Raw genomic sequence first — 25712 nt, 5'->3', positions numbered from 1 at the left:
CCACTGAGACAAAGGTGGAGAAGACACTTAAGAGTGTAGAAACGAAAATGAAGAGGATTACGAAGATGCACGGCTATTAAAAAGAAGAGGAAATGGAGTTATAAAAAAACTTACTTAGAAAAGTAATTTGACAGTACGTTAAGAACGATTAAAACAAACATTTTTTTTTATATCAGATCATAATAATTTTCTATGCGTTTACTTTTCGCAAGATACAAACTTTTATAAAAAGAAATTAATTAAAGCGTGACTAAACAAAATATACAGCCGTTAAAGGTACATATATATAAAATACATCTATTACACACGAAGAACATTTTTTTGACACAGATTAATTATCACCATTTTTTTTTTAAATTTACACCTACACACGGTCCGTGTAGGCTTTCATTAAATGTAGTAGTTTCTATAAATATCCGGCTGCGATTCCGCCGAATTAGAATACACATACATGTATCTATTTAGGTTCGCCGTTTTTTTTGACAAACGCGACACATTTAAAATTACTACGCTTTCAGCGATGTCTGAATCCTTGTGGTTGATATACCTCGATATACTGTCATTATCAGTGTTACATTTTTTACATAAATTCTACCTTACTCTATCTCCATTTCAAATCAAAACTACGTATTTATTACAATTTCTATTCAATTGAAATATCTTACGTTTGACCGATCATTAGCTACTAATTAACTTATTGAAACATACCCCGAGGCAGTTGAAAAAATTAAACTCAGAGATCGTCCTTTAAAATCATGAGTGATATTAGATACAAATGTAATTATCGCGAGTTCCAAAGGACGTGGAAAAAAGGCGACCCAAAACGAAGAGGGAAAGAGATAAGAAAAAGTTATAATTACCAGGCTCACATTCGCGATTAATCATACGAATAACAGGTTCGAGAATAAAAATCACATTAACCTACCTGTCGGCCGATAAGTTTGCGCAAGAAGATTAACGAGCCTCGTCGTCGGTGTTCAGCGAAAGTGCACAAGCATTTCAATTTGTCGCGATGTTTCGGATCAACGTGTGCTGTTACATTAGCAAACTTTTACGCGTGCATCGAGTCAAGAGCACGCAAAGCACGATAGAAGTGCAAACGAAGAAAAGGTCGTACATCGATTTGTTTGCGTGTGATTCGTTGTTATCGCATGTACAACGAAACAACGTATTTCGACGATCACGGACGTACGATTAACTTTCTCGTTTATTTCATTTACGTTTACTTTTAATAAAATACCTTTTATATTTCATCGCTAGAAAACATTGCTATATGAATTGGAAGAACTCTTATCCAAAAAATAATTTCTAGAAAAAATCATACTTTTTGCATCGATCTAACAATTGTTCACAGTCTGCTTACGCAGCTGCTGTCTTATCGATTCTTTCGAGAAGATTTCGCAACGCTTTTGATACTATGTCGACGTTGAACGCGATTTCGCACTGCGCTATACGATACAGAAATAAATGCACCAGCGTTTACAAGCGTTATTCGCGTTTACTGAATGAGCCGTGACAGAATCGTAGGATTTGGTTGGTTCGAGTAATCAAGCGACTACTTACTTTGAGCGCAGGAGACGTTCATACAGGTCTTAGGGTGAAGCGTGTTATGTTACTACTCGCATGATGAAGTGATTGATGATGTGAACTTGCGTTAAATTGTAAATGTTGCCATGGTTCATAAGATCTAATAATATGTATTAGCAATTATTTTCTACGAAAAGCAATTTTTGCAACGTATAATTATAATCGTTCATTGAACAATCAATAAACTATTAGGCCGTCCGAAAAGTTTCTTTCGTTCTGTAAGGAAATAATGGATGCACATTTTCCGTTTTATATTATTATATTTTATCGAATTACATATGATCCATTTTACTTTGTCAAGATAAATATCACAACGTTCGACAGATTAGGTTTCATGTTTGTATACAGATGCGTTGTAAAAGACGTGTCTGTAAAAGAAAGACACTCTTCGGACAACCTAATACATTTACTTGAAAATTGTAATTGATAAAGAAAAATATCCATGGAAGGCAACGTAACCTAGGAAAATAAACCATGAAAACGTATCCCTTAAATTTTAATATACGATACTGACACAGAAAATAATTTAAACGTTTCTTTGAAATGCCGGGCGTACTTTTAGCCCTGATAGTTTTATATAAAATTCTTTCAGAACCACGCGACTATGACGACACTGTGACGAATTAGATAAACAAGTATCCTTAGGTATTGCTAGTAAATTGTGCTCTTCAAACTGCAACAATATAGCGTTCCTTCTCTCATTGTTCTTACACAACGAGAACATTGAGTATGAAAAGAGGAACAGCATGTTACAAAAACACCCTGCTCGAGGGATATAATCATCTTGCATGTAATAGTCCTCGGTGCAATTAGGACACGAATAATTTAATGGCTAGCTCGCGAGTATATTTTATGAAATCTTATGAAATAACGCGGTTTCGCTAAACAACAATGGGAGATGTACGTATAAAAGGCGTTGACACTTTTGTATTCCTGCTATACGCGAGTTGATTATGCGGGCATTAAAATGGGTACGTAGTTTCTTGAAAACAACTCAATAAGTATCACTCCGTGTTTAAATATTCACTAATTGTCCACATACGCAGTTGAGGATAGTGCTGTCAATCAACTGCGCCGCCGGAGAGGGTCTACGGACGGCTCGGCAAGCCGGATATACTTACAACATTCCCACGGTACCATTTACCTTGCCTGCACCTAATTACGGCTCACCGGCACCACCTCCTTCACCGCCAAGTTATCCCTATTCCACCCCATTGCCACCATCTTCTAGGGCGGATTATTCTTATCCCGCGCCAACCCCTGCACAGCCGCGTTACTCATATCCTCCACCACCAGCACCTCCACCGCCTCCTTCACCTCCACCATCTCCTCCTCGTCCTTCTCCAACACCTACTTATTTACCACCACCACCACCTCCACCTCCACCTCCACCTCCACCTCCACCACCGCCACCGCCACCGCCACCGCCACCGCCACCACCTCCACCACCTACTTATTTACCGCCATCGCCGCCACCTCCACCACCTCCACCAACTCCTCCTCCTCCTCCTCCTCCAACACCTACTTATTTGCCGCCATCACCACCGCCTCCACCACCACCACCGCCTCCAACACCTACTTACTTACCGCCATCGCCACCGTCACGGCCACCACCGCGGACACCGTCACCACCTCCGCCTCCTCTGCCTCCACCAGTGTCGCCAACCTACTTGCCTGTTTCAACATCGCCTCCGTCAATACGAGTTTCTACACCAGCGCCAACTTATCTACCACCATATGGTCAGGAAATCCAACAACTTTCCCAAGCACCTGTCACTTACGCATCAAGCACCGCATCTGCAATGTCCTCCAATGCGGTTAAAATAATTGGACCAGTCGGACCAACGGTGAATAATTACGGAGCATCTAACGCAGCATCGTTTGCAAGTTCTTCGGCTTCTAGTCCGACATATGACTACTCGACAGCGCGTCCCACGACTATTGGATACAATTATCGTACGCCAGCTCCTCCCGCCAGCTATCCCGCCCCAGCTCCTCCACCTAGCTATCCTGCTCCTGCACCTCCATTCAGTTATCCTGCTCCAGCTCCTCCACCTAGCTATCCTGCTCCTGCTCCTCCGCCCAGTTATCCTACGCCAGCTCCTCCACCTAGCTATCCTGCTCCTGCTCCTCCGCCCAGTTATCCTACGCCAGCTCCTCCACCTAGCTATCCTGCTCCTGCTTCTCCACCCAGTTATCCTGCCCCAGCTCCTCTACCGAGTTATCCTGCACCAGCTTCTACTCCGTCTTCAAAGTATAACTATTCTCCCATCTCTAGACCCAGTTATTCTGCATCCGCTCCTCCACGTAGTTATCACGTAACACCACGCCCTGGCCCACGTTATCTACCTCCAGTCTCTTAGACTAGTTATCCTACACCAAAATCTCGACTTAGCTATCCTGGTTCAACTAATTTGGTTGAGATCCTCGACCTAGTTACCTTTTTCCATCAGAATGATTATACCGTTACTTTGCTGTTATTTAGTAAAAATAATTGCAGATTCTTCCTCTTTCTATTTATCCTAAGGTTGCTTCCAGTTAGAATTATTCTTTATATACTAGCGTATTTGTAATGCAATTATAGATGATATAAAATATAAAATATGCGTTATTATTGTTGAGATCAGAACAGAATTTACTATATAAGGTTTTTAAGTTTGTAACTGTAAAAGCGTTTATTCTTTTTGTGCTCGTAATATGTATGTAGTTTGTGCAAAAATTTAGTCGGATGTGATGTTATACGTATCTATATAGTCTTTCTTACAATATATGCGAACTTTATAAATTCTTCAGAATTTTCGTCATTGTAAGATAGAACTTTTGTATCCAATTAATACAAAAATCAAGACAATTGTACGGCACTTCTACATTAATTATCCATTTTACGTCCTTAATAAAGAAATCACTTAAAGCTAGATGTTAGTCAAAAGATTATGGAACGGAGAAAGCGAATTAACTGTGTACATTCATTTATCAACAAAACCAGATATATTTTAAATACAGTTTGTACGATAGCAGCTAATACGACTACAATGAATATCACAGCATTTTTCTCAGGTAGACATTCTAGATGTCAGTCAGTAGCTTAACATTATTAACCAACTAAATACTACGCTTACGACATAATTGAGTAGTAAGTAAATGATGAGTACTCATCCTAGTAAATAAATCTCCACTCGAACTTGCGTATAGCTCGTATTAAACAAACATGTGTTTTTTAAACAAAACATAGGTGAAATCCGCGCTACACTGACAAATAAATTGAACAGCCATGATCCGAAGTGTTAGCGTACTACATCTAACAGGATATGACTATGTACAGTGATCTGTTACAATTATAGTTATAATCATCATTGATCTTTATGATTGTGATATCATAAACGAAGGCGCATTTAAATGGATCAATCTTTTTTTATAAAAGTCGAGTATAATTCCGAACTATAATTTTGACACGAACCGATAACAAAGATCAACGCGTACATTTCTTACTCTTCACTTTACTACTTAACTTACTGTATATTGCAACGAATTTGATTGTTTAAATAATTTATGTACGCTTATCATAGTAGAAACAACGTTTACAAATCAATTGTTTGTCAAATAAAAAAAATTAATGAATCTCGTTAGTCTAAAAAAAAAAAGTAATAGTCAACCAATATCACAATCATCTTAAGAAAACGAGTTCATTTGTATGAGAATAACGAATACATGAGAAGAGAATTGCCATGTTGATTACAAATCGATCACTGGTATGTAAATTTTCGTTAAAAGAAAATAGATCGATTGTTTATATCAAACTCGTCGAAAATGAAATGTGATAGTTACTAATCTATATTACAATGGCGAGGAATCGTAAGAACGTGCTTTATCGTACATGAAATATATACATCGTCTTTTTACTTGCAAAAACGAGAAAAGATAATAATACTTCAATCTTCGATGGATTTCATTTAAAAAAAATGAGATATAATGTGATTTTGATGATTGTCCATGATCGATTTCTCGAATTTCTTATTCGTCTCCAGTTTCCGTTAGTCTATCCAGGCAATCGTACGACTTCGACTGAATGATGTATCTGTAATATAAGTAGCTTTTGGTTAATATATCGAAATATAAAATAGAGGTTCGAAGAAGTTAATTTTAAATTCGGTACTAAATTTAAAGGTGAATTATATTTGTTATTAGTTAAAAATGCCAAAAGGCAAAGATCTGTTACGTAAGTAGAGAGCAGTGGCGGTAGATAGTTGATTAAAGAAGCAAAGCACCGAAACTAACCCAGAGTTATATACACCCAAATTCTCTCTATCGTTTGAAACCCGACCGTTTGTGCGTGGGGTCTCTACGACCCACGTGAAGAACCATTTTCCCAGCTTTGGCAGCCTTGAAGCTTTGCAACGCTTTCGCGTGCGTCAATCCGTCCATCGATATTCCATTGATCGCTAGAATCTCGTCTCCGATTTTCAGAGTTCCTTCTTCGGCCGCCTGGCCACCAGCCATGATATCCTTCACGAAAATACCCATGGATCCTTTGTTACTATCAGATCCACCTACTATAGAAAAGCCTAATTTCTTCGGAGCACCCTTTTCCAAGGTGATGGTCAACAAATTCATGGACAAACTAGTCGCCCTACGCGAACAGGAAACCGGAATGACAGCTCGCTTTCGCACTACTTGAAATTTTCTCATGCCAGTCATCTTTTCGCTAGGTTCTTTTCTCACAATTGCTTCACTTTCGCTTTTCGTTCGTTCCATAGAACTCGCGGATAAGTTTGTACCATCCTTCGTCAGGGCACCGATTATTTTACACTGAGAAGGGGTTTCTTGTCGTACATTTATGGAATCGGAAACATCAACTTGCATTTTTTCATTCATTTTTTCTTGTTTCAGCATCCACACCTCGGAGTCGCTTCGAGTGCGTACAAGAATGTCGCCCCACGTGTCACCTAGCTCTTCACCAAAAGCGAAAGCCGGTTCTCTGGCTATCTGCAATTCCACGGTTCCCGAACATGTTCTTAACGCGCTTCTAGCTTCGAGGATCGACATCCCACGCAGTCTACGTCCACAAACCCGAACGATCTCGTCACCGATTCGAAATTGCTTCGATTTAGCTGCCACTCCATTTACGTCCATCTTTGAAATCACATAGAAAGGTCTAACAGCTTCTTTCCTTTCTACGGAAATGCCAAGGTTCCCAGATTTCTCCACGAACAATTTCATAGTCTTTAGTTCTCGACGGATCAAGGTCTTAGCTGGTGTTGGTGAAATTGACGTTGCATGATCGACTTTAGTTATTTGTTCGGATTTTTTTATTTTGTTTCTACAATGGACAACCTCGGGATCATCCGGTCCCATGTTTGACCGCGATCTCTTTGGACTATAGTACTGCAGGGGGCTATTGACAAGTGTCGCGCAAATTTTCGTCGCTGGTGGACTATCCTTGCACGGAGATGCCGCGTTATCCAACAAACTCAACACGCTGGAGTCGATGTGCTTCCGAGACTTTAACGGTATCTGGGACTTTTGTAAATTCTGCACCCTCACCGCTTGCGACAATTGCAGTGTTTGTTCCGGTTTTGCGAACAACTTTCTCTCCGGTATCTTAGACAGTTCGTTGCTCATAGGTATGGTCGAGGATGTTCTTTTATCTTTGAAATTTCCACTCAAAGATACTTTCGACGTTCCACCGTCGCATCTTTCTGACGTAGATGCTACGATGCTAGATTTTGTTTCTCCGACCGTACAGTTCACAGAATATTCTGTAAATCCTATGAAAGTATCTTCATCGCAACTGTCCGTGCTGTCTCCATCTGAAGCTACTGTGGTTAAGTTCGTCGTTACCGATTCGCTAAATAAATTTTTGTTTATGATGACGGTATCCTCGAGGCAAGAAGGACTGGATTCGTTTTCTTCCGTTCCCGTTGTCACGTCTTGTTTTATCGGTGTGCTGACTGGTAACGATAGATCGATGCCATGGTAATCGTCCGATGTTATGGAGAAACTACGGGGTTTTAACATCGGTGGAACGGAGTTCTCACTGTCTGGAGAATCGGCGCCAGCTCGCGTGCTGTCGGAATCGTAACCACTTTCGTCACATCCTAATCGCAAATTGCTCATCAGCTCCTCCAGGCCAGTCGCTGAGTGAGATCTGTGATTGTCGGCTCTGTAACTGAAAGAAGAAACTTAGAAGAAGTGATCTCGATAAATGTAAGACTGCATAGCTAAGCGCACCAAGTACCAAAGTAAAAGTAGCTTCTTAGTATGCTTAAATAAGTATGTTTAAATATAATCAATGGCTGCACAATCAACCGACGAACATGAACAAGATCTGAAAGAACCAACTCACCTGTCACAATCACTGCCACTTGCGCGAACGTTGAACAGATTCCTCTTAATATTGCTAAGATGGTTATTGAAAAAGTCTCTGGTTTGCGTGGAAACACTGCTCTTGCCATCATCCGTCGTAGTCTGATTCGTTCGTCGTTTAGGACTCGTACTTCTGACTTTTCCCAACGTTTCTCTCGCGAAAGCCGTTCCCTCTTGAGTCTTAAGCATATCCTGGTTCTTCAAAATATAATCTAAAATTCGGTGTTGCTCCTGGAGGTTCTGGATGCTGCGACTGAGCTGCTTCTTTCTTTCGTGAAGTATCGTTCCGCGATCTAGTCGACTATCGTCCAAGCTCCCACAAAAGGAGACATTCTTTATGGCACCCTCGCTCAAAGCCTTTTCCATCGGATAATGACTGATGCAGGTAACATCCTCCTCTTGTATCGTCACATTTCTAGCTGACACGTCGCTGTTCAAGAAGCCGCTACCTCGCTCGCTGCTTTTGAACAAATTTCGTAACGACTCCACTCTGGAAATTCTCTTTGGCTTTGGTAATTCAAATGAACCACTGCTACCCTGGAAATCACGATTTCCATCAAATCAGATATTTAGTATTAGATCGGAAGAAGATGCGAATAAACACGTGACTGTATATAATTTTATCCATAACATATTTTCTCCAGCTACTTAAAAGATTTTAATGTAAAAGGTACAATAATACAACTATGTGATAAAAATTTGCTTATGTATAATACGATACATGGTTAAAAAAAAAGATACTCGAAAGGTTCAGACATGGCCAGTCAAGTGGTAAGTAACAAGTAAGCAACTTACTTTTTTTTTTTTTTGTACGTACAGAAATCCTCATGGACACTCCGCTGCTGCGGCAGCAGCAGAAGATAAGCTACTAAACGTTTAAGGCACGTCCAGTAATGTAATAAAAGGATTTAGTCGAGTAGATCCAAATTTTTAGATTTTCTAGTCAAGTAGGAGAAAAGAAGAGAATATAGGCGAAAATGTGATTATAATGATTTTATTAATATAACTATAGGAACATTATTAAAAACATATTGTTTAAACTTTTTAAACTCTAACAATTAAACAATACACAACTAATATCAAATAATTAATACTATAATGATGGAAAAATATTTTGCAATATATTTGCTTATTAATATTTGATAGAAACCCAAAATTTAATGATTTTACTTATTTTCTTCGACTCTTGCAAAAAAATTGTTCTACTTAACTAATTTAAAAAAATATCCGAGATTGTTTGAAAAACAGTTTGTGCCTATAAACCAGTATAATTACCAAACTCCCTAGCATTAAAAAATGTAAATTTGGACTGCGACCAATTGCGGCTTACTTGACCAAAAAATCTAAACATTTGGATCGGCTTAACTGATCGTTTCACTAAGCTACTTGACTAAGTTTTAGTGTTCAAAAACTGCAATATATTAAATTCCTTGCCACTTACCTACCGTAGTGGCAATGTCTGAATCAGCTTAGTTATTGAGTTATTTAGTTAAATGAACAAAGGTAGCATATTTACGTTTTCTTTCTCGTCTGTTACACCGCCTTTTCGATTCGGGCTCCATCGTCTCCGTCGGCCTGAAACCGAAAGCAATTCGGAGCTGTCCGATCTCTTTAACTGATCCCACCTTCGACCTACTTTTCTGCCCCATGTCGAAATTCCTGTGACGTAAACCAGATTCGATACGTTAATTCTCATTCTACGTCGTATCCTACGGTTTTACTACTGTATTTAGTCGTTACCTTTTCGATTCGGAGCGCAAGATTCCGACGACGACGGTTTCGAGAACGGTGATTCGCTATCGTCTTCCTTCATGGACATCCGACCTAATCCATCGTTTTCCTTGTGCAGTTTTTTACTACTTCGACCGAAATTTTCCTCTGCCACTGTCAAAGGCGCTGTTCCATCCTGAGATAATGGAGTAGCCGAAACTAGCTGCGGGCTGGTATCAGAACACTGTCGTTTGAACAGACGCATCGTGATAGCCTGAAAAAAGTGGTGATATCGAGATTACATAAGCGAATAGATACGACTGACTGCAACCGATAAGTTTCCTCTTGTAAGATATTCATGACTTGCAACTGCTGCGCTTTTATCGATAAACGATATATCGTTATTAACAACCAAACGTAATTTTCATGTGCCTTTATAAATAATTAATATTATATATAAAAAGTACTAATTAATAAATATTAATATAAATACATTTGTATTAATACTCTAGAATTTAGAAGTTAAAAAGAAATATAGAAGAAGGAACAGAAGAAGATATTGTACCAACACTCGAATCACAATGAACAAAGAGACGCATAAAGTTTCGTAAAAGTTCGGATCATCGAACGATCATTTTCCCAGCATTCCAGGAACGTTTAGCAACGTTTCCTATAGGTATCGGTCTGCGAACGAAAAACAAGTCTCTCTCCTACTCACGCCAACTTTATCACTACCACGCTTTTACGCCTTAACGGCTACGGTCGAAAGTGCGTTACCCGTTCCCAGCTTCGAGTTACATCCACCCATATCGAGCGTCTCAAAAACGAGCGATCGCTTTGCCCACGGCCCTCTCTCAAGTTCCAGCAACGATCGCGTTCATCCACCACTTCCTCCTCGATGTCTCTCTTGCGAACAACGATTAATAATAACCGACGCCCTTCGTCATTTCATGCCGCGATCTCTCCTCGTATCTCGATCCGTTTTCTTCGATATTCCACCACGCGTCCAATGATCGCGACCGCGTTTCTCTTTTTTACGATTAATTACCTCAACCGGCTCCGGTTAAACCTATATGACTGAGATAAATAACTTCCTCGCTTTTATCCAATCATCATACAGGCCAAAGAGTGAAAATATAAAATCAGTGAAAAACAAACATGTAAAAGCCGGCACGACGCGATTCTTTGTGGAAAAATAAAAAGGATATAAAATCAAACTTTTTCATCCTCGGCTTAGTTTTCGAGGAAATCGAGTTTGAAGATTTACCAAGTATACTTGAACATGGTTAATTCTAAACTGGACGGGACTACTTACACTTCGACTAGTCGATTACTTAAATCGTCAAGAGATCATTCTACGTATGAAAGTAAATCGAATGTAGAATGCAATTTTTTCACAAGATTCTTTGCTTACGAGAAGAAATTAGAGAATTGAAAATTTATCATACACGTGTACTAGCCCGATTCTTAACTAAACATGTTCAAACTCTATTTTCTTGAAAATAAAATTTCTATTTCCTTGAAAATGAATTTTCCGAAACGGAAAAATGTTATTCTACATTTTCTTATTTTATTTATTTTCATACGTAGAATAACCTCCTGTCGATTATTTACTGCCCACCCTGTCCAGAATTAGCCACGTTCAAGCATAGTTGATAAACTTTCAATTTCGGTTTTTTAGAAAACTGCCGAGAAAAGAAAAAGTTTGATTCTGTACTTATTTTTCCACAAGGAATCGCGTCGTACCGGCTTTTACGTGTCATTCGATCGAAACTTGTATATCTGGATGCGAAATGGAGTATTCAATAAAATATCAGGCTCGATAGAAATATTCTATACGCAATTAATCAAGAACCCACGCTTAGTCCGAAGTGAAAGGTCAGTATTGAATATTAAGAATATTACCAATATACATTTAAACCACGTACCACGATATACTCAGAAGATATTTTACCATGATTATTTCTATTAATCATAACCGACGAGAATTAATACGACCACTGAAAACCGCGACGTTAATGTATATTAGTAACATTGAAATGAAAGAGCTTCTTGTAGTTTATGAGGCTGCTAGAGGTATTAAGCATAAGGTATTAAACATAAATTTTCACTGCTTCAAAAAATCAACAAACAAATAATTGACAAAAATAAAACAGAAAAAAGCGTATTATTTATGTCACCGTACGAAGCAACGCAATTTACGAATTTATGGGCCATTAAAGCGATCGGTGAACTGCTTCGATTTGTTTTGCACATCGTCTAAAAATATTGCCCATATGAATTGCGTTCGATGTAAGTAATTTCTCGGTGTTCATTGTTAAATACATATATCCTTCTAACGCTCCGAATCAAAATTATCCTTTACGATCAAATCTCAAGGAAAAATTTTCAAAACGCTGTTCAATTTCTTTCGCCAATTTATTCTGATTCGATAAGTATCACCCGTTATGTAGGCAGCACCGGCACAATGTTCTAGGATTGGAGAAGAGGGAACAGGGTGTGGAGACAGGGAAAAAAGCGCATGTAGCGTTGCCCACGTGTCCCGGCCGGCCGTATAAGTGTATATCACATAGAGCACATGTCGCGACGAAGTGGCGCGCATTTTTCCTAGACGAAGCGCACACGCGCGCGCCGCGTTCGAAACGTTCCACGCATCCGGTCGCAATTACGACGCTCCACGAAAGATCGCCGTTCACAAATCGCGTCTGTTAACGAAGTCGTTCAACGATTCGCGTCAAATAGAGTCGACCAATTATAGTTGCAAACCAAATCAGATCTGCACCTGTTCGAATATTACGCGTTTCCTTTTCTTAAAGTGAGAATTTATCGTTTTCATATTAACCACTGCTACATCAACTGCTAGTGAAAACGTAATGAAATCTTTTTACGTTATCATTACCGATTATTTACAGTCAGTCTGATTCAGTTCATGTCCCAACTGCTGATAATTCCAACGAGTACCGCGCATTTCTACTTGACGTTACGCATAGTTAATTTATATCTCAGGGTGTTCTGTAACTTTCCATACCTATTTTACAAAATTAAAAATTAACTCCAGCTTTCTCCGCGAGTACGAGTGCTCGGAGCCACGATACGGACGAGATTAGCGCATTTTTTAATCGAACGATAAACAATATCAACAAGTATTAATAAAATTTCTCTCGACTTTCGCCAGACTATATTTGAGTTATATATCGCTTTTCAAACATATCATTACCTTACGGTCGAGACAGACGTTTCAGATTGCAAAGGTAATTACCATTTTTTGCCCACTAGTTATAAATCTTCTTGCGCTTCCTCGAGTCGAATTAAGGCGTCTAATAGCCTTTTTTGAAACGAACATTATACTTATAATATAAAACATAGAATACCGAGGCCTCTGATTGCGGCAAATCTACCAGTCCATTCGATACGGGCGTTTCAACACGAATCTTGATTTTCACAAAAAATTCAGATAATGCTTGTAGTTATATGTATATAGTTCATATATTTAGCGCAACTTTTAATGATCACACTAAAAATGCCACGATATAAACGTAAATGCCTATATGAAACAACAATTCCTAGCAGTTTGAGTCCTCCCTAGGTGTAACACGTCAAAAGCATCACAAACGTCTTTCTAATCCACACCATTACAAGTAGACAAATCAAGAGATATCACCTTCGTTTTAATCCGTCCCTTTGCCCAAATCCTACGAGCGACGTCAAAACTGCTTCCACGTCTCTCCATCCTTCTCCCTTCTCTGCAGCCTTCTCTCGCGCTACAGCGTCCGAAACCAAAATACCGACCCATCCTCTGTGCAACTTTTCACGGAGAATCACAACAGCGCGTATCGAACTAACGACGAACAACGCGATCGTTCTCATAAACCCGTTCGATCGTCACGATTTCATGGAAACACGGCAACACGTAACGCGACTGGCTAGAACCACCGATTAAATCTCATCGAGTTACAAAGAAAGAAAAACGGCACCCACGCGCCGTTTTGAGAAAAGCCAGCGAGGTAGAACGAAGCCAGACACGATGCACCAGCTGATTGGCTTCCTCTTCGACTCGACTTTTCATTCATACGATCGTGCACCGAAAACTCGATTCCACACCCCCACCAGTCAGCCACGAGCCTCGCCCCCGCCTGTTTCTCCTTCGGAAATAGATTCATCATCAGGATGTCGTCCCGAACACCGGAAACGGCCGCTTCCTGTCGAGCCAGCTTCCCGTCGCGCGTTCGTCTCTCTTCCACGCTCTCGTTTTTTCCGCCTGTTCTAGCTTTTTTCCGCTTCCCACGGAACGTATATGTAAGCATCGGCCCGCTTTCAAGAACGAATATCTGTCGTTTATCAAACAGTGAGCGAAGTTTGCGGTTCGAATTTGCAGGTCGGGTTTACGGGCCGAGCCACAGCCACCAACTGGCTACTCACCTATTTCAAGGTAACATAACGGTGCGAGATCATAGGTGACGCGAGATGCATTACAGTTACGGCCGGGTGCATACCGGACTTTATTCCAGTCGACGTTTAAACATGCTTTGGACATGCCTTAGAAGCAACCGCGTGCGTACGTACACGCTGTCAGTCCGTGCGAAAAATCTGCCTGGAGTAGAACGCTATGGCCGCGTGTCTGCACAGGCTTAGCTATACGCTATAAAATATGAAATACGACGTATGGCACAGTTGCACAAGTTCCATATTCCAGCCCGAGTTTCCAGATAGTTATTAACTAACGAGACGTTGAGACGATCCGGTAAAATTAACGATTACGATTTAGTTCTCTACTTTATAGCGAATTACTCAAATATCCGTTTTTATCGAATTGCGTGTTTGAAACGAGAACGAGTAACATCGTAAGCATATCTTTGGGAAAATTCATGAAACATCGTAATTTTATAAGGAATTTTTGTAACTAAAAACGTAATAACGATAAAATTAAAGATGTACGCGCAAATAAATAGAATTTTCTTCAAGTTCGTCCATAAATTTGTGTTCGCCGAGGGAAGTCATTGGTGCATCATGGCTGAAGCAGGGGTCAAACACGAAAACTCATCGAACGGTGTGTTAGCGGCAATATTTTTACGCGTTACATCCGCTCGGATACGTGGTTAGCCTTGCATCCTTTGGCTACAAACGGAGGTGCAAGAGGTTAAAAGCAGCGTGCGTATTGCTGTATGCATTTGCATGCTGTTGTGGAGCTGCGCTATTAAAACCAGCGAAAGTAAGTTCACCATAAAATGTGGGTGATTGGGTCTCTGATCTTTGACAGGTGCCCAGAGAAAAAATCGCGCGAGAAGATCGCGATAGTCGTTTATTCGCGAAACGTACAGCCCACTCCTAAGATGTCCCATTACTAGCCAGCCACTGATTCGTTTCTTAGCGTTGACGACTATTCTATTTTACAGACTACGTATTATTGTACTTTCCACGTAATAAATGAAACTTTGGAAATATCGAATAACTTCAATAATGTCTTCTTTTTTATCAAAGAGAGGCAAGAGCAAATTTAAGGTTTGGTCGACCGTTATTTGAATTCAAAATTTCAAAAATGTTGTATTGTCAGGTATCACAGTATGAAAGAAATTGAAAGTATGTAAACCATTATTTACCGAAGGTAAGACGAAAATAGCTCCGTCATTTGATTAACTTTCACAGCTTGCAATACGTGAGAATATGAATGGTCGCTGCAATTGATGATGAACGTGCATAACTTGGTTTAAAATACGACTGCCGTCCTTCGTTAGAGCCCATTGTCTATTTTGTTTTAAAATATCATCACCGTTTGCAATAGGACTCGAGGAAATTATTCCAAGTCGAAGTACTAAGCTTTCAAGTAAACTTTAGCCAAGTAAAAGTTTCCAAAAATTATGTTTCGCGTCATTAGGGAGCAACGTTTTAACACTTTTAACCCGGCAACTTTCACTCGATACTCTTTTTCCCCATCACTTTCCCCATACAGCTTCAATTCGTTAACAACTCTCGTAAACTTTAATATTATTTACCAAAATTCATTTTTTCGACGTGATATATAACGTTTCTCGCTGTACGATACATAATTTGTAATTCATAATATAATCCTAATTTAATTTCTAATTCTTTGTAATTCTAACATAACCATAATTCAGCGATCTTCTCTTCTATATTTGCCGCAAAAATGAGCATCTCTGCGTGGTCGATGACGAGTCCAGAAAACACATCTTTCCTTTTGCGAATTCGAAGAACCGGTTCCATTTTATTACTCGATATACCATCCGATGTTAACACACGGTTACTGTATCCACCATATATAAGCTAAAGGATAAATCGATATTCGATTCGATGATTCGTCGTTATCCATGAGACAACCAGCCGAACGAAATCGGTGCCACGGTATTTCGGTCGTCGTCGTCTTCCTTTCTTGGTTTTAATCTTTTATTTGTACACTATTTTTTCGTTTACTTGGACCGTAGAAAGTAAAACTATGAGATTTCGAGCGTCCTCGAACACACTCGTCGTCTGACACAGATTCGTGATTTCGAACATCGACCGCTTGTCCTCGACTGGTCTTTTTTTCGAAAGAACTGCCATAGCCCACAGCGAATCGACTCGCGTAGAAAGCGGATTTGCCGAACCAAGAATCGTACCAGATCGGGGACTACGTTCTTCGTTTTTAATTTAATCGACGGACGAAAATGTTTTGGAATGTCGGGTTGGAATGTTCACGAGGATCTAACGCTCGATAAATATGGGTTATCGCATATATGTTTTTAGATCGATACAATCGATAGAGTTAACCGAATATGAAATATGATAAAATTGAAATAATAAAGGTTTAACAAACATCTTCCATGGTTAAAAATAAGATATTTTTATTTCGGATCGCTTTGACATTATAGTTTCTTCGATCGCTTCCATACAGAGAATCTCGCTTAGAAATTCCTAGATATCGAAAATATTCCAAGATATTCAACCTCACTTTCCATATACAGTGCATGTTTCTGCATATCAGCTAATCCAAGCAACGCTATCTTCGATAAATTTTATGCAATGATAGTAATACAAGACTTCAAACTACTACATATTCCACTTCTCCTGTATTCAATCGCAGTATTTGCCGAAGAAGAACTCGTACAAGTACTCGTTTCTTATATTCCTCTTATTTAACAGGCATGCCAAGTTTCACAGAAATCGAACACCCGGTGGACGTATCTCGTTAGTAGCCAGCACGATGGCAACAGAATGTTTGTGCAATCGTTCAGAGTAGTCAGTGATAATTACAACTTTTTACTTCAGCCCATTCCAAGCGAAGTACGAGGCGTTGAATGAACGCTGGCAAACGTGTTCCAGGAACGCGACGCGACGTGGTGTCCTTTTTTTAATGCAACGTAAATGTGTACCAAACAAGCCAGCATTCTCGATCGCTGGGAATTTTCATCAACAGGCCTACATTCCGTCTTAAACGAACCAAATCTAATGCGATCATTCGCCCCGATGAGAATCGTGTCATGATCTAGAAGACACAGGCTGTCCTTGCATTTAACTTTTAACTTACTGCGACGGTTATCTCGTCGAAATATTTACGGAGGATACGAGGAAAAAGATCGAGTATTTCCATGAGACGGTAGTGTTAATCGAGAAGGTAAATTCGATAGAAAATAGGGGTAGTCAAAATATTTTTTCTAAATGTTTATAGCTTGACGACTTATCTATTAATAAACAATCTCTAATAAGACCAATCTTATCTGCAAATTATTTCATATACAAAATTCGACTCCATAAAGTTAATAAGTTTCTATTCCTGACCATACGAAAAACATACGAAAAACGATGTACATATATCACATCCGTATCAGAACACATTTTACTTGATTGCTCGATTTCTTATAAAACTCTTGTCATACAACTGGTACAAATTTTGAACATGAAATCATGTTTTCACTGGTTGCCGTACGAAAGAACAGGGCAAAGATTCAGACACCGAATGGACAGTACGCCATTTCTATAGAATAATGTTTATTTGCAAAGTCCATACAAATTTTAAACGAAGAAGAGGTATTGGACAGGAATGAAGGAACATGGCAGTAGCAAGACGGACAGCGCTACAATTGACCATTGGAACAAATCAAGATAACTAGCGTCGCGTTTGCCGCAATGAAAATTTGTCTCCTTGTCCTCTACTCGAATTCTCTGATAACGGGATGGATGTTTTATGTGGAAGAACCGGCTGGTACTTTTTTTCGTTGTGTACGAACACGTCCAAGAGGAGAGCGGGTTGGTCGGAAATATCGAATACAAAGTCTAAAGAAAAAGAGAGAAAGTGCAAAAGCGAAAAAGAGAAGAGAGATCAAAGAGATCTAAGAGTTTTCAGGATAAGCGAAACGCGATGGATTTATGTAAACTCACGAACCAGGATGTGGTTGTTTCGCGTTCGCCTTGTCCCGAGAACTCGAAAAACGAACAATGTTTGTTCCAACGTGGGAGAATCGCGGAAATTGTAGATGAGACGTGCTCGGCTTACGAGAATTAACGCGACTGGTGTGAACTTGTAGGTATGCATGTAAAATATTACGTAGCGGCAAGATCGTTACCTGGCGATTCATTGTTGAGTATGTTGGTGGTGCCGGGTTGTACGAGCTCGTCTTGAGCCTCAACGAACAGGAACAGATCGGAACTGCGAATTATGTAGTTCTTCGAATTAATCGATGATTGAATTTGCGAGAAACATATCGTAGAAGCGTTGAGTAATAAAACGAAGAGAGAAAGATGAAAAAACAATAAAAATTCCATGATTTAAACTACGAATAAAGTAAATTCAATCTCGTAAAATAAGAAATGTCAATTTTATCGAGACAGGGATTAGAAATCGTGCATGGCGGTACCATTGCACGTGACAATTAAACGTCACTTATCGGTACACGAATTTACATTATTGCCCGATAACCTGACAACAATTGTCAATCATCGCACAGACGATTCTGAAAGCAGTTCGTTGAAAATCAAATCTAACGGCAGCATGTACGCTGAATGGATTCGATGCAAACGCTCGATGGAGAAAGAACATACTGAAAAGAAGAAAGAAAAAGAAGAAAGGGAAAACGGATGAGACAATACGTTCAGCGTGGGAGAATCGTAGGCAACGTACGCGAGGTGTGCACAAGAACGACAAAGAGGGAGGATAATCGACATCTGTTCCATAACACACTAGAAACCCTAACAACCATGGGCTTCCAAAGGACAGGTTCCCATAGGGGCAGGTATATACGAGGTCAGGTGGCCCTTGGCTGAAGACCTTTTTCAAGAGCTTCCAGCTTTTTTGCAATTATGTCGATCGTCGATGGAAATAATTCTATTACTCGGCCAGGCACGTTGCACTCGTGTTTCCATAAAACTTTGGTGACTCATCGTCAGAATTTGCCTCGTTGTTACCGTTTTTACACTTAAACCATTACTGCTACGATAGACTCCCCTCTCTCCCCACCCCCTACCTCTTTCTCTCTCTCTTGTCTGGTCACGTTTTCGTCGAGATCTTATTCCGATAAGAAATATCAAACGGCAAGATAATGCATCCGCCAGTGATATATGCATTTACAAAGAAAATGGTTGCCTCTGGCATTTAATTCTATCCATTGATCACGATTAGAATTTTTAATAAACGACGAAAGCCTAGCCACCTTACATTTACGCATCGTCACAATAGTACCACGCACTAATTACATCCTACGTGAAATCATTAACCTAGCTTCCATTGTGCCATTGTGCTCAGCTTTTAACGAAGCGAGTTCTCAACTGCTAACTATGCACTGTAAATCTCCCTAAAGGAATAACGTATTTACGCAATTAACCAAACGAGCTATTACGTATTAACGTAACAAGTGCAAATACTGCGAACGCGTTTGTACCGGTACAACGTACGTTAATATCGTCATTATATCGTTACACTATCATTAAACAACAAATTCAATTATTATGTAACAATGCTACGTACGATCTATGATTTTAATTCACTTAATTCTCGCGCAATGTATCTTCTCGTAACGTTTATTCAGACCGTGGCAAGTGGCTGCGAAAGGAAAGTTACAATACGCGTACGGATAATTTTATTTGCAGAGAAGCAACTCACAAGCATGACACGTGCTATAGACGCAATTACCTATCTTTATGGAATAAAGTTTAGCCTAGGGTCGTCCCATAATTATACCGTTTCGCGCTAATGATCGCTTTGTGTATGTGTAATTAAGAAAACGCATTAAATATGCTGGCGGAGAGAAACGATCAGCGTACCGTTCAGGTACGTTGCTTTCATGTAAAATGGCACGGTGGTACTTCTTTAATAGATCGATCCATTAGATCGAATGGATATCGTAATTCTGCTCTCGTCGTGGAATTTACGATGAATCGTACGATATGCGCCACTAATTTCGCTAGATGGATCGTGATACCTCAAATTTGAACAGCGATTATTACCTATTATTAGCATAGCTCGATGTAGGGCGTTTAGAACGCTGTATGACTAGAAATTTGTCAATCAAGAATTACTCAAGTATAATGAAAAATTTGGTGTGATAAAAATATAATTTATATTCTGCCAGTTAATCGATAAAATAATCTAACACTTGGTTCACATGGTTTTTGTATTACAATGTTTCGGTAGTATTGCCGGAAAATCTGCTTAAACTCGTAACGAATCGTAAAAAATCGCGCGTTTCAGGAAGCCCTTTTTAAGGAGTTTAGCGTTTATTCTCGTTTTCGTTTGCCGTTGCCACGACTCGAGGGATACACGTTTTAGACTTCAATCATCGATTCATTTAAAGATTAATTTTTTTTTGACAATTTGACAAGTTTTTTTTAAAACGAGCATTTACATTTCCGTCTCACGGGACTTAAGAACGGCAATGAAAATACAAATACTCGAAGAAATATGAAAAAATAATTAAAATAGTACTATAAGAACAAACACGCAGCGGACAATGAAAACGCATCACTCTCCAATTTTTCCAAATATTCACGTAAAATAACGTCTGAGACTAATAACGGCAGTATAGCGAATCGCATGGACAAAAAGTAACGACGTAACAACGATAATGCCCACGCTGGAGAAACAAAATCACCAGTGTTTACTTGCAAAAGCCGCATAATTAGAATGTTGGCCCGCATTATAACGTTCATAGAACTGCACAATCAGTTTACTTGTTAATTATACGAGAAACACGACCGAGATTCAACGGATAAAGAACATGTATTACAGCATCTGAAGAAACTTAAAGGAGGTCCTGGTTTCTCAAATATTTTTGAAATGCATCTCCCATGATGCTTCGCATAATTACAAGTCTCTTTATTCCGCTTAATTTCGTCCGATATTGTCTAACTGCTAACGTTATTCATAATTTCTGCGACTTTCTAACGCATCTTTCAGCTTTTGATGAGCGTAACTTAATGTATCATAACATTAATCCTTTCGTCAGAGATGTTCATACTTTACACGTGCAAAAAACAATTGTACGATTATTAAAACTGGGTTAGCACGTTCGTACAAGAGAAATATTCTCATTGGCAGTTTACGGGACATCTTATCGATTACGGATTGCATCCGTTTTCGATAAATCTATAAATGTAGAAAATCTGATCGAAAATTTCACGTGTAACGATTTCTACATCATTTGAATCATCATTTGAATCAACGAACAGGCCCCACTTTAATCGATATCACTATACAGTACCTATCTATTTCCAACACTGTCTGGAAAACCGTAAAGTATCTCCGATAAACACTTCACGAGTGTCGTGCAATTAGAACCCCCCTCCCCCGCTTTAATCTGGATAAATCCATCCTGATCCATTACCAAACGTGACCACACCTAGACCAACTGTGTGGCAGCCCTACCCTTTTATTAACGCTAGGAGCACCTGCGATAACTTCTCATTTGCTCCCTGTTATCTAGGGCCCGGATGACACACGTTCATGGTTCCGCCAGAGGAAGGTCAGATGGAGATCACGAGATTAGATCGGGACAAAGAAGGTCGAAGAAGGGAGTCGAGACGAAATGGAAAGAGAGGAAGAACGAGTGAAGCGAACAGTCGCGGAATCGAGAAGGAGTCACGACGAAGCGAAAGCAGGACAAAGAGAAAGAGACAAGGCTGTAGAGAGAACAAGAGTGAGAAAGGATGAAGAGAAAGAGGTGTATCAGCTAGCAGAGAGTTCGTTGCCCGATTGGCTAGCTTCGCCGTGCCTCTTCTTTGCCGTCCGCTTCATCCTTTTTTATTCACAAGCATTGAACACGCGTATACGGCCGCAGGTAGGTACATACAGGAGTGGCTGTTTCGTCGAGTCGTCGAGGATGACGTCATCGATCGACAAATCTACCCAGGTGAGTTCAGGTTGCCTGGCGAAATCACCGTTCGTTCTTTCTCCCCTTTGACGCCGATATAGAATAACCTGCATCAATACGGCCGACATTGATGCTCGCTTTTGTTTCAAGGGACACCCAAATCGCCTTTGCGGTATGCATAGCGAGCCAGCGTCAGTAATTATCTCTTCGAAATCTTTCGGGCCTCCAGAGACCCGAAATTACTTAGGTCTTTTTACACGGTCTTACAGAAAAAAACAAATTATTCGTGTTGAAGAGTACAAGTCGAACAAGAGTTTAATCAAGACACGTTTATGTTTAGAAACATTCCAGGAAAGAATATACTATTCTTATACATTCGAGACATGCCATTTGGGAAATAGTTTAGGAATGTTACTGGATCGTCATAAATTATGATTCAACCGGCTATAAGATCCCAACCTTTAACATCGGGAAAGTTATTCCTCGATCCAGTCGAAGCTCGTTAATACAGAGCGCACTAAACAGGATAAATATGACAAGCAGCTGAAAGCATGGAGCAATAAAAATCAGATATGGAAAGGAGAACGCGATTGCTACTCGCTGAGCTGGGTTTAATTGTAAGAAGACTGGATGAAACAAGGGGTCGCGATCGTCATTAACGCCCATACAAAGGGAACGTCTATCGTTTGATATCCGAGTTGGCAACCTAACAATAAGGATCAGCAGTCGTACAATACAATTTTCTCCAACGTAATGTCGTCTTGCGCTTCCAACATAAGAAACAATCTCCCTGTCCCTACGTCTAACTGTAAGACCGTCCATTATACGCTCATTCATCATTTTTCTACATACAAATTGCCGTTCATTGTTCATCGCATAAGCTGCAAGCGACTTACCGGCTTAACATTTGAATCCAATCGATCTAGACGATAATCTATCGTTCCAAAAAATCAAGAACGTCACTTTCGACCGGTATACAAAAATCCCTGTTTTTCATTGTGTAAGACGGCGATGGTATTACATAATATCATAATCTACTGATATACTTTGTACCGCCTGTTTTTATCGTACCTGTTAGAAAGAAATATTTTTTCTTCGGAAAATCTGTTTAGGCTATATAAATATCGAAGCAAAATATTTTTTGCGAAATGCGCGACCTCAAGGTAAACGGATTCGTAACTGATTCTATCGATTCAAGTAGCATCGTGCTTTGGAACACAATGTGATTACAACGGTTGCTCAGTGCAACGTTGAAAAATATTTACCAAACCATGTGTAACCAATGTACATAGTGTCAACAGTATTATGCTTTAGTACAATTCTACTGTTTTGCTCTATTGTTTTGGCAAAATAGTTTTGTATATGTATATACAATAGTCGTTGTACCTGTTTTAAAATATTAGAATCACGTAAAAATTCTCTAATCTTTCTTTCGTCGTAATAATAATCTATGTATGTTCAAATGATTCTGCTTTCAAAGATTAATTTTCATTGCTTGGAATTAGCTACACGTAATATTAAAAAAAAAAATAAAACAGAAAAATGTTAACGTCAAATTTTTCAATCGCTTTAGTTATTAAAATGTTTAAATTAACTATTCGAAAATTTATCGTTCCGAAATTAGATTACATTTCAATTCTTTAGTAAAAAGATTTGCAAATGATTAAATAGTGGCTACTAGCATTATCAGCGAGATAATTTATAAGAATACCTTTCATGACGAGTGACAAATAATTCAAGTTCGTTTCCAATTTCGCGAATCCATGAATTCATTTCACAGAAAAGAATTCGCCTATGATTTATCGTCGGTTACTGTGATTATAATTAACGCGGATGTATAAAATGTATTAAATTAAATTAAATTAAATCAACGACCCTTAAACACCTATCAATGAAACGCAGAAACGCATTTGTAATTTTTTTTGCAAAAGAACAGTTAGAGATCATCGTTGCTACACTTTCTTAGAATGCAGGCTCAACTCACTTGTCTATTCGATTTATAGGGACCTATTCCTATAGGGAATTATACGCGGTAAATCAGCTAATAAACTCGAAATTTTATTTTGTAGTCTTCAAGGCCAACCGTCTCTCGACATTCAGTTCCATGTAAACAATTCGCAAAGCGAAGAATTCCTATTTCTAGTCGAAACTGAAATTCCAATAAAAGGAAATCATTCTTGGATTAAAATGACGCGTTTTTGTACAGCGATATATCTATTATATGTTCCAAGAACAAAAAATTTGGTAACGTCGAAATTATCAAAAATAAAGAGAATCGCGAGACATTTCGCCAGTGCTTTGTTAATTGGTCGTGAATTGACAAAGGAACTTCGGTTACTAGGCGAAGCTCCTCTTAGAAGCGAAACACACAACAAAACTAGAGATATTACTTCTTGAAAATCTGCTATATAAATCTTTAAACAAGAATCCATATTTAGAACGCGTCTCTGTAAAAGCTCTCTCTTCGCACACAGAAACAAGAACTTTATGATACTATTAACCACAAAGATAAAAGTTTCTTAATTTAACGTGAGATATTCGAACAGGACGAGAGGGCTAAAATTCCAGCCAGACATTAATTAATGTCGAACTTTAGAACTGTTTGTGTAAACATCGATACAAACTGCTCTGAACACGAGCCAAGTCGTTTGTAAATGGCCCAAAACATAGCGTTGCCGCAACAAAGTAGCACTTCGAACAAATTCCAAGTCAAAAGTTCCGACAAGCACACAAGAAAAATAAGAAAAAAACGTTTCTCTAATTATATCTTACAACAGACCAATACATCGACGCTGTATCCTATAATAACGCACAAATAAGAAAATAAATAACCCGTCGACAAATGTCAATCTTCGTTCAACATCAAACGTTTCTGAAATGAAACTTAATTATCAGAATTAAACGATTTACGAAAAATCCTAGGAAAGGTATGAGAAAATATAAGAGAAACTCACCTCTGACTAGAAGACGCTCCTCAAATGAAATGCATAATAAGAAGACACGAAACCAAGAAGCACGAGTATATCGTGAAGCACTGATTAAATAAACTTTGTTAACTTCACAAAAAAGTAAGGAAACTTTCGAGATCCGAACTCGATCGAAGATTGGTATTTCGACGCCGATTCACGCGATATCGAACTACGTATTCCTGATGTATCGAATTGACGAATCAGTCGATAGAAGCGATCACCGGCACGACTCTGTCGAAACTGGCGAGTGGAGCGACAGCACCGAGAAACGCCAGGGTTGCCTACGCACCGATGCACGTGGGCTCTGGAGTGGGGAGTGTAAAGAGATGGAATTGAGAGGGTCCGTAGTCCGTAGTAGGTATTTGCGAATAGCGTTTTACTCGATGAAAACAGGGGTGGTATAAAGTGTATGTAAATCATTCGCACTTTCCATCGACTGCCCGTTTTTCTTTTTCTTTTTCTTTTTCCTTTTTCGCGCTAGAACCGTTTCGATCTTATCAAACACTGCTATCTTCTTTCACTCTCGAGTGGACTTCTTAGTGGCTCAGCTTTTATTACGATGTCGCAGTTATTGCAGAGATCTTACTTATAATTAGAGTATGACAAAGGTTTAATTTCAGTTCTAATTATTTCTACTTTAAATATCTTCTGCTGTAAACAGCACAATGGAACAAATAGGTTGTCGCTTTCGGTACGAATGATAACAGCCATATCACTATAATTACTTGGGGAAAGTATTGAAAGCAGTTTGGAATCTGTTATTATTATGATTTCTCCTTCGTGTGAAGAG

At 39.2% G+C, this 25712-nt stretch overlaps 2 protein-coding genes across 3 annotated transcripts; one reads left to right on the top strand and one right to left on the bottom strand.

Moving 5' to 3' along the window:
• Nucleotides 1–2540: 2540 nt before the first annotated feature.
• Nucleotides 2541–3950, top strand: LOC138181238 (uncharacterized). Its single transcript, XM_069115945.1, has 2 exons — nucleotides 2541–2558; nucleotides 2634–3950. The coding sequence occupies exons 1-2, from the start codon at nucleotides 2541–2543 to the stop codon at nucleotides 3948–3950; spliced, it is 1335 nt and encodes a 444-aa protein (XP_068972046.1).
• Nucleotides 3951–4952: 1002 nt separating this feature from the next.
• LOC138180738 (uncharacterized) lies at nucleotides 4953–25173 on the bottom strand. 2 transcript variants are annotated; one of them, XM_069114853.1, is made up of 6 exons: nucleotides 24908–25173; nucleotides 9691–9934; nucleotides 9467–9609; nucleotides 7931–8487; nucleotides 5863–7753; nucleotides 4953–5662 (listed from the first exon to the last, which is right to left on the bottom strand). In XM_069114853.1, the coding sequence occupies exons 2-5, from the start codon at nucleotides 9923–9925 to the stop codon at nucleotides 5890–5892; spliced, it is 2799 nt and encodes a 932-aa protein (XP_068970954.1). In that variant the 5' UTR covers nucleotides 9926–9934; nucleotides 24908–25173; the 3' UTR covers nucleotides 4953–5662; nucleotides 5863–5889. The 2 variants fall into 2 exon arrangements, with proteins under 2 accessions (XP_068970954.1, XP_068970953.1); XM_069114852.1 differs by having other exon boundaries at nucleotides 5909–7753.
• Nucleotides 25174–25712: the final 539 nt, after the last annotated feature.

The sequence above is a fragment of the Bombus flavifrons genome, chromosome 6 (genome assembly GCF_040668555.2).
Source record: "Bombus flavifrons isolate JBK064 chromosome 6, iyBomFlav1_principal, whole genome shotgun sequence".
In the NCBI taxonomy this organism is placed as follows: domain Eukaryota; kingdom Metazoa; phylum Arthropoda; class Insecta; order Hymenoptera; family Apidae; genus Bombus; species Bombus flavifrons.
The sequence above is the reverse complement of the archived record's forward strand: the minus strand, read 5'-3'. Positions and strand labels throughout refer to the sequence as shown.

Bases quoted from the DNA above. Each gene is read 5' to 3' on its own strand.
- LOC138180738 (XM_069114852.1), bottom strand. From the start codon at position 9,925: ATGCGTCTGTTCAAACGACAGTGTTCTGATACCAGCCCGCAGCTAGTT. The intron at 9,610-9,690 runs GTAACGACTAAA...TTTACGTCACAG, and splicing joins TTGCGCTCCGAATCGAAAAG to GAATTTCGACATGGGGCAGA. The intron at 5,663-5,908 runs GTCGGGTTTCAA...CTTATATTACAG, and splicing joins AGAGACCCCACGCACAAACG to ATACATCATTCAGTCGAAGT.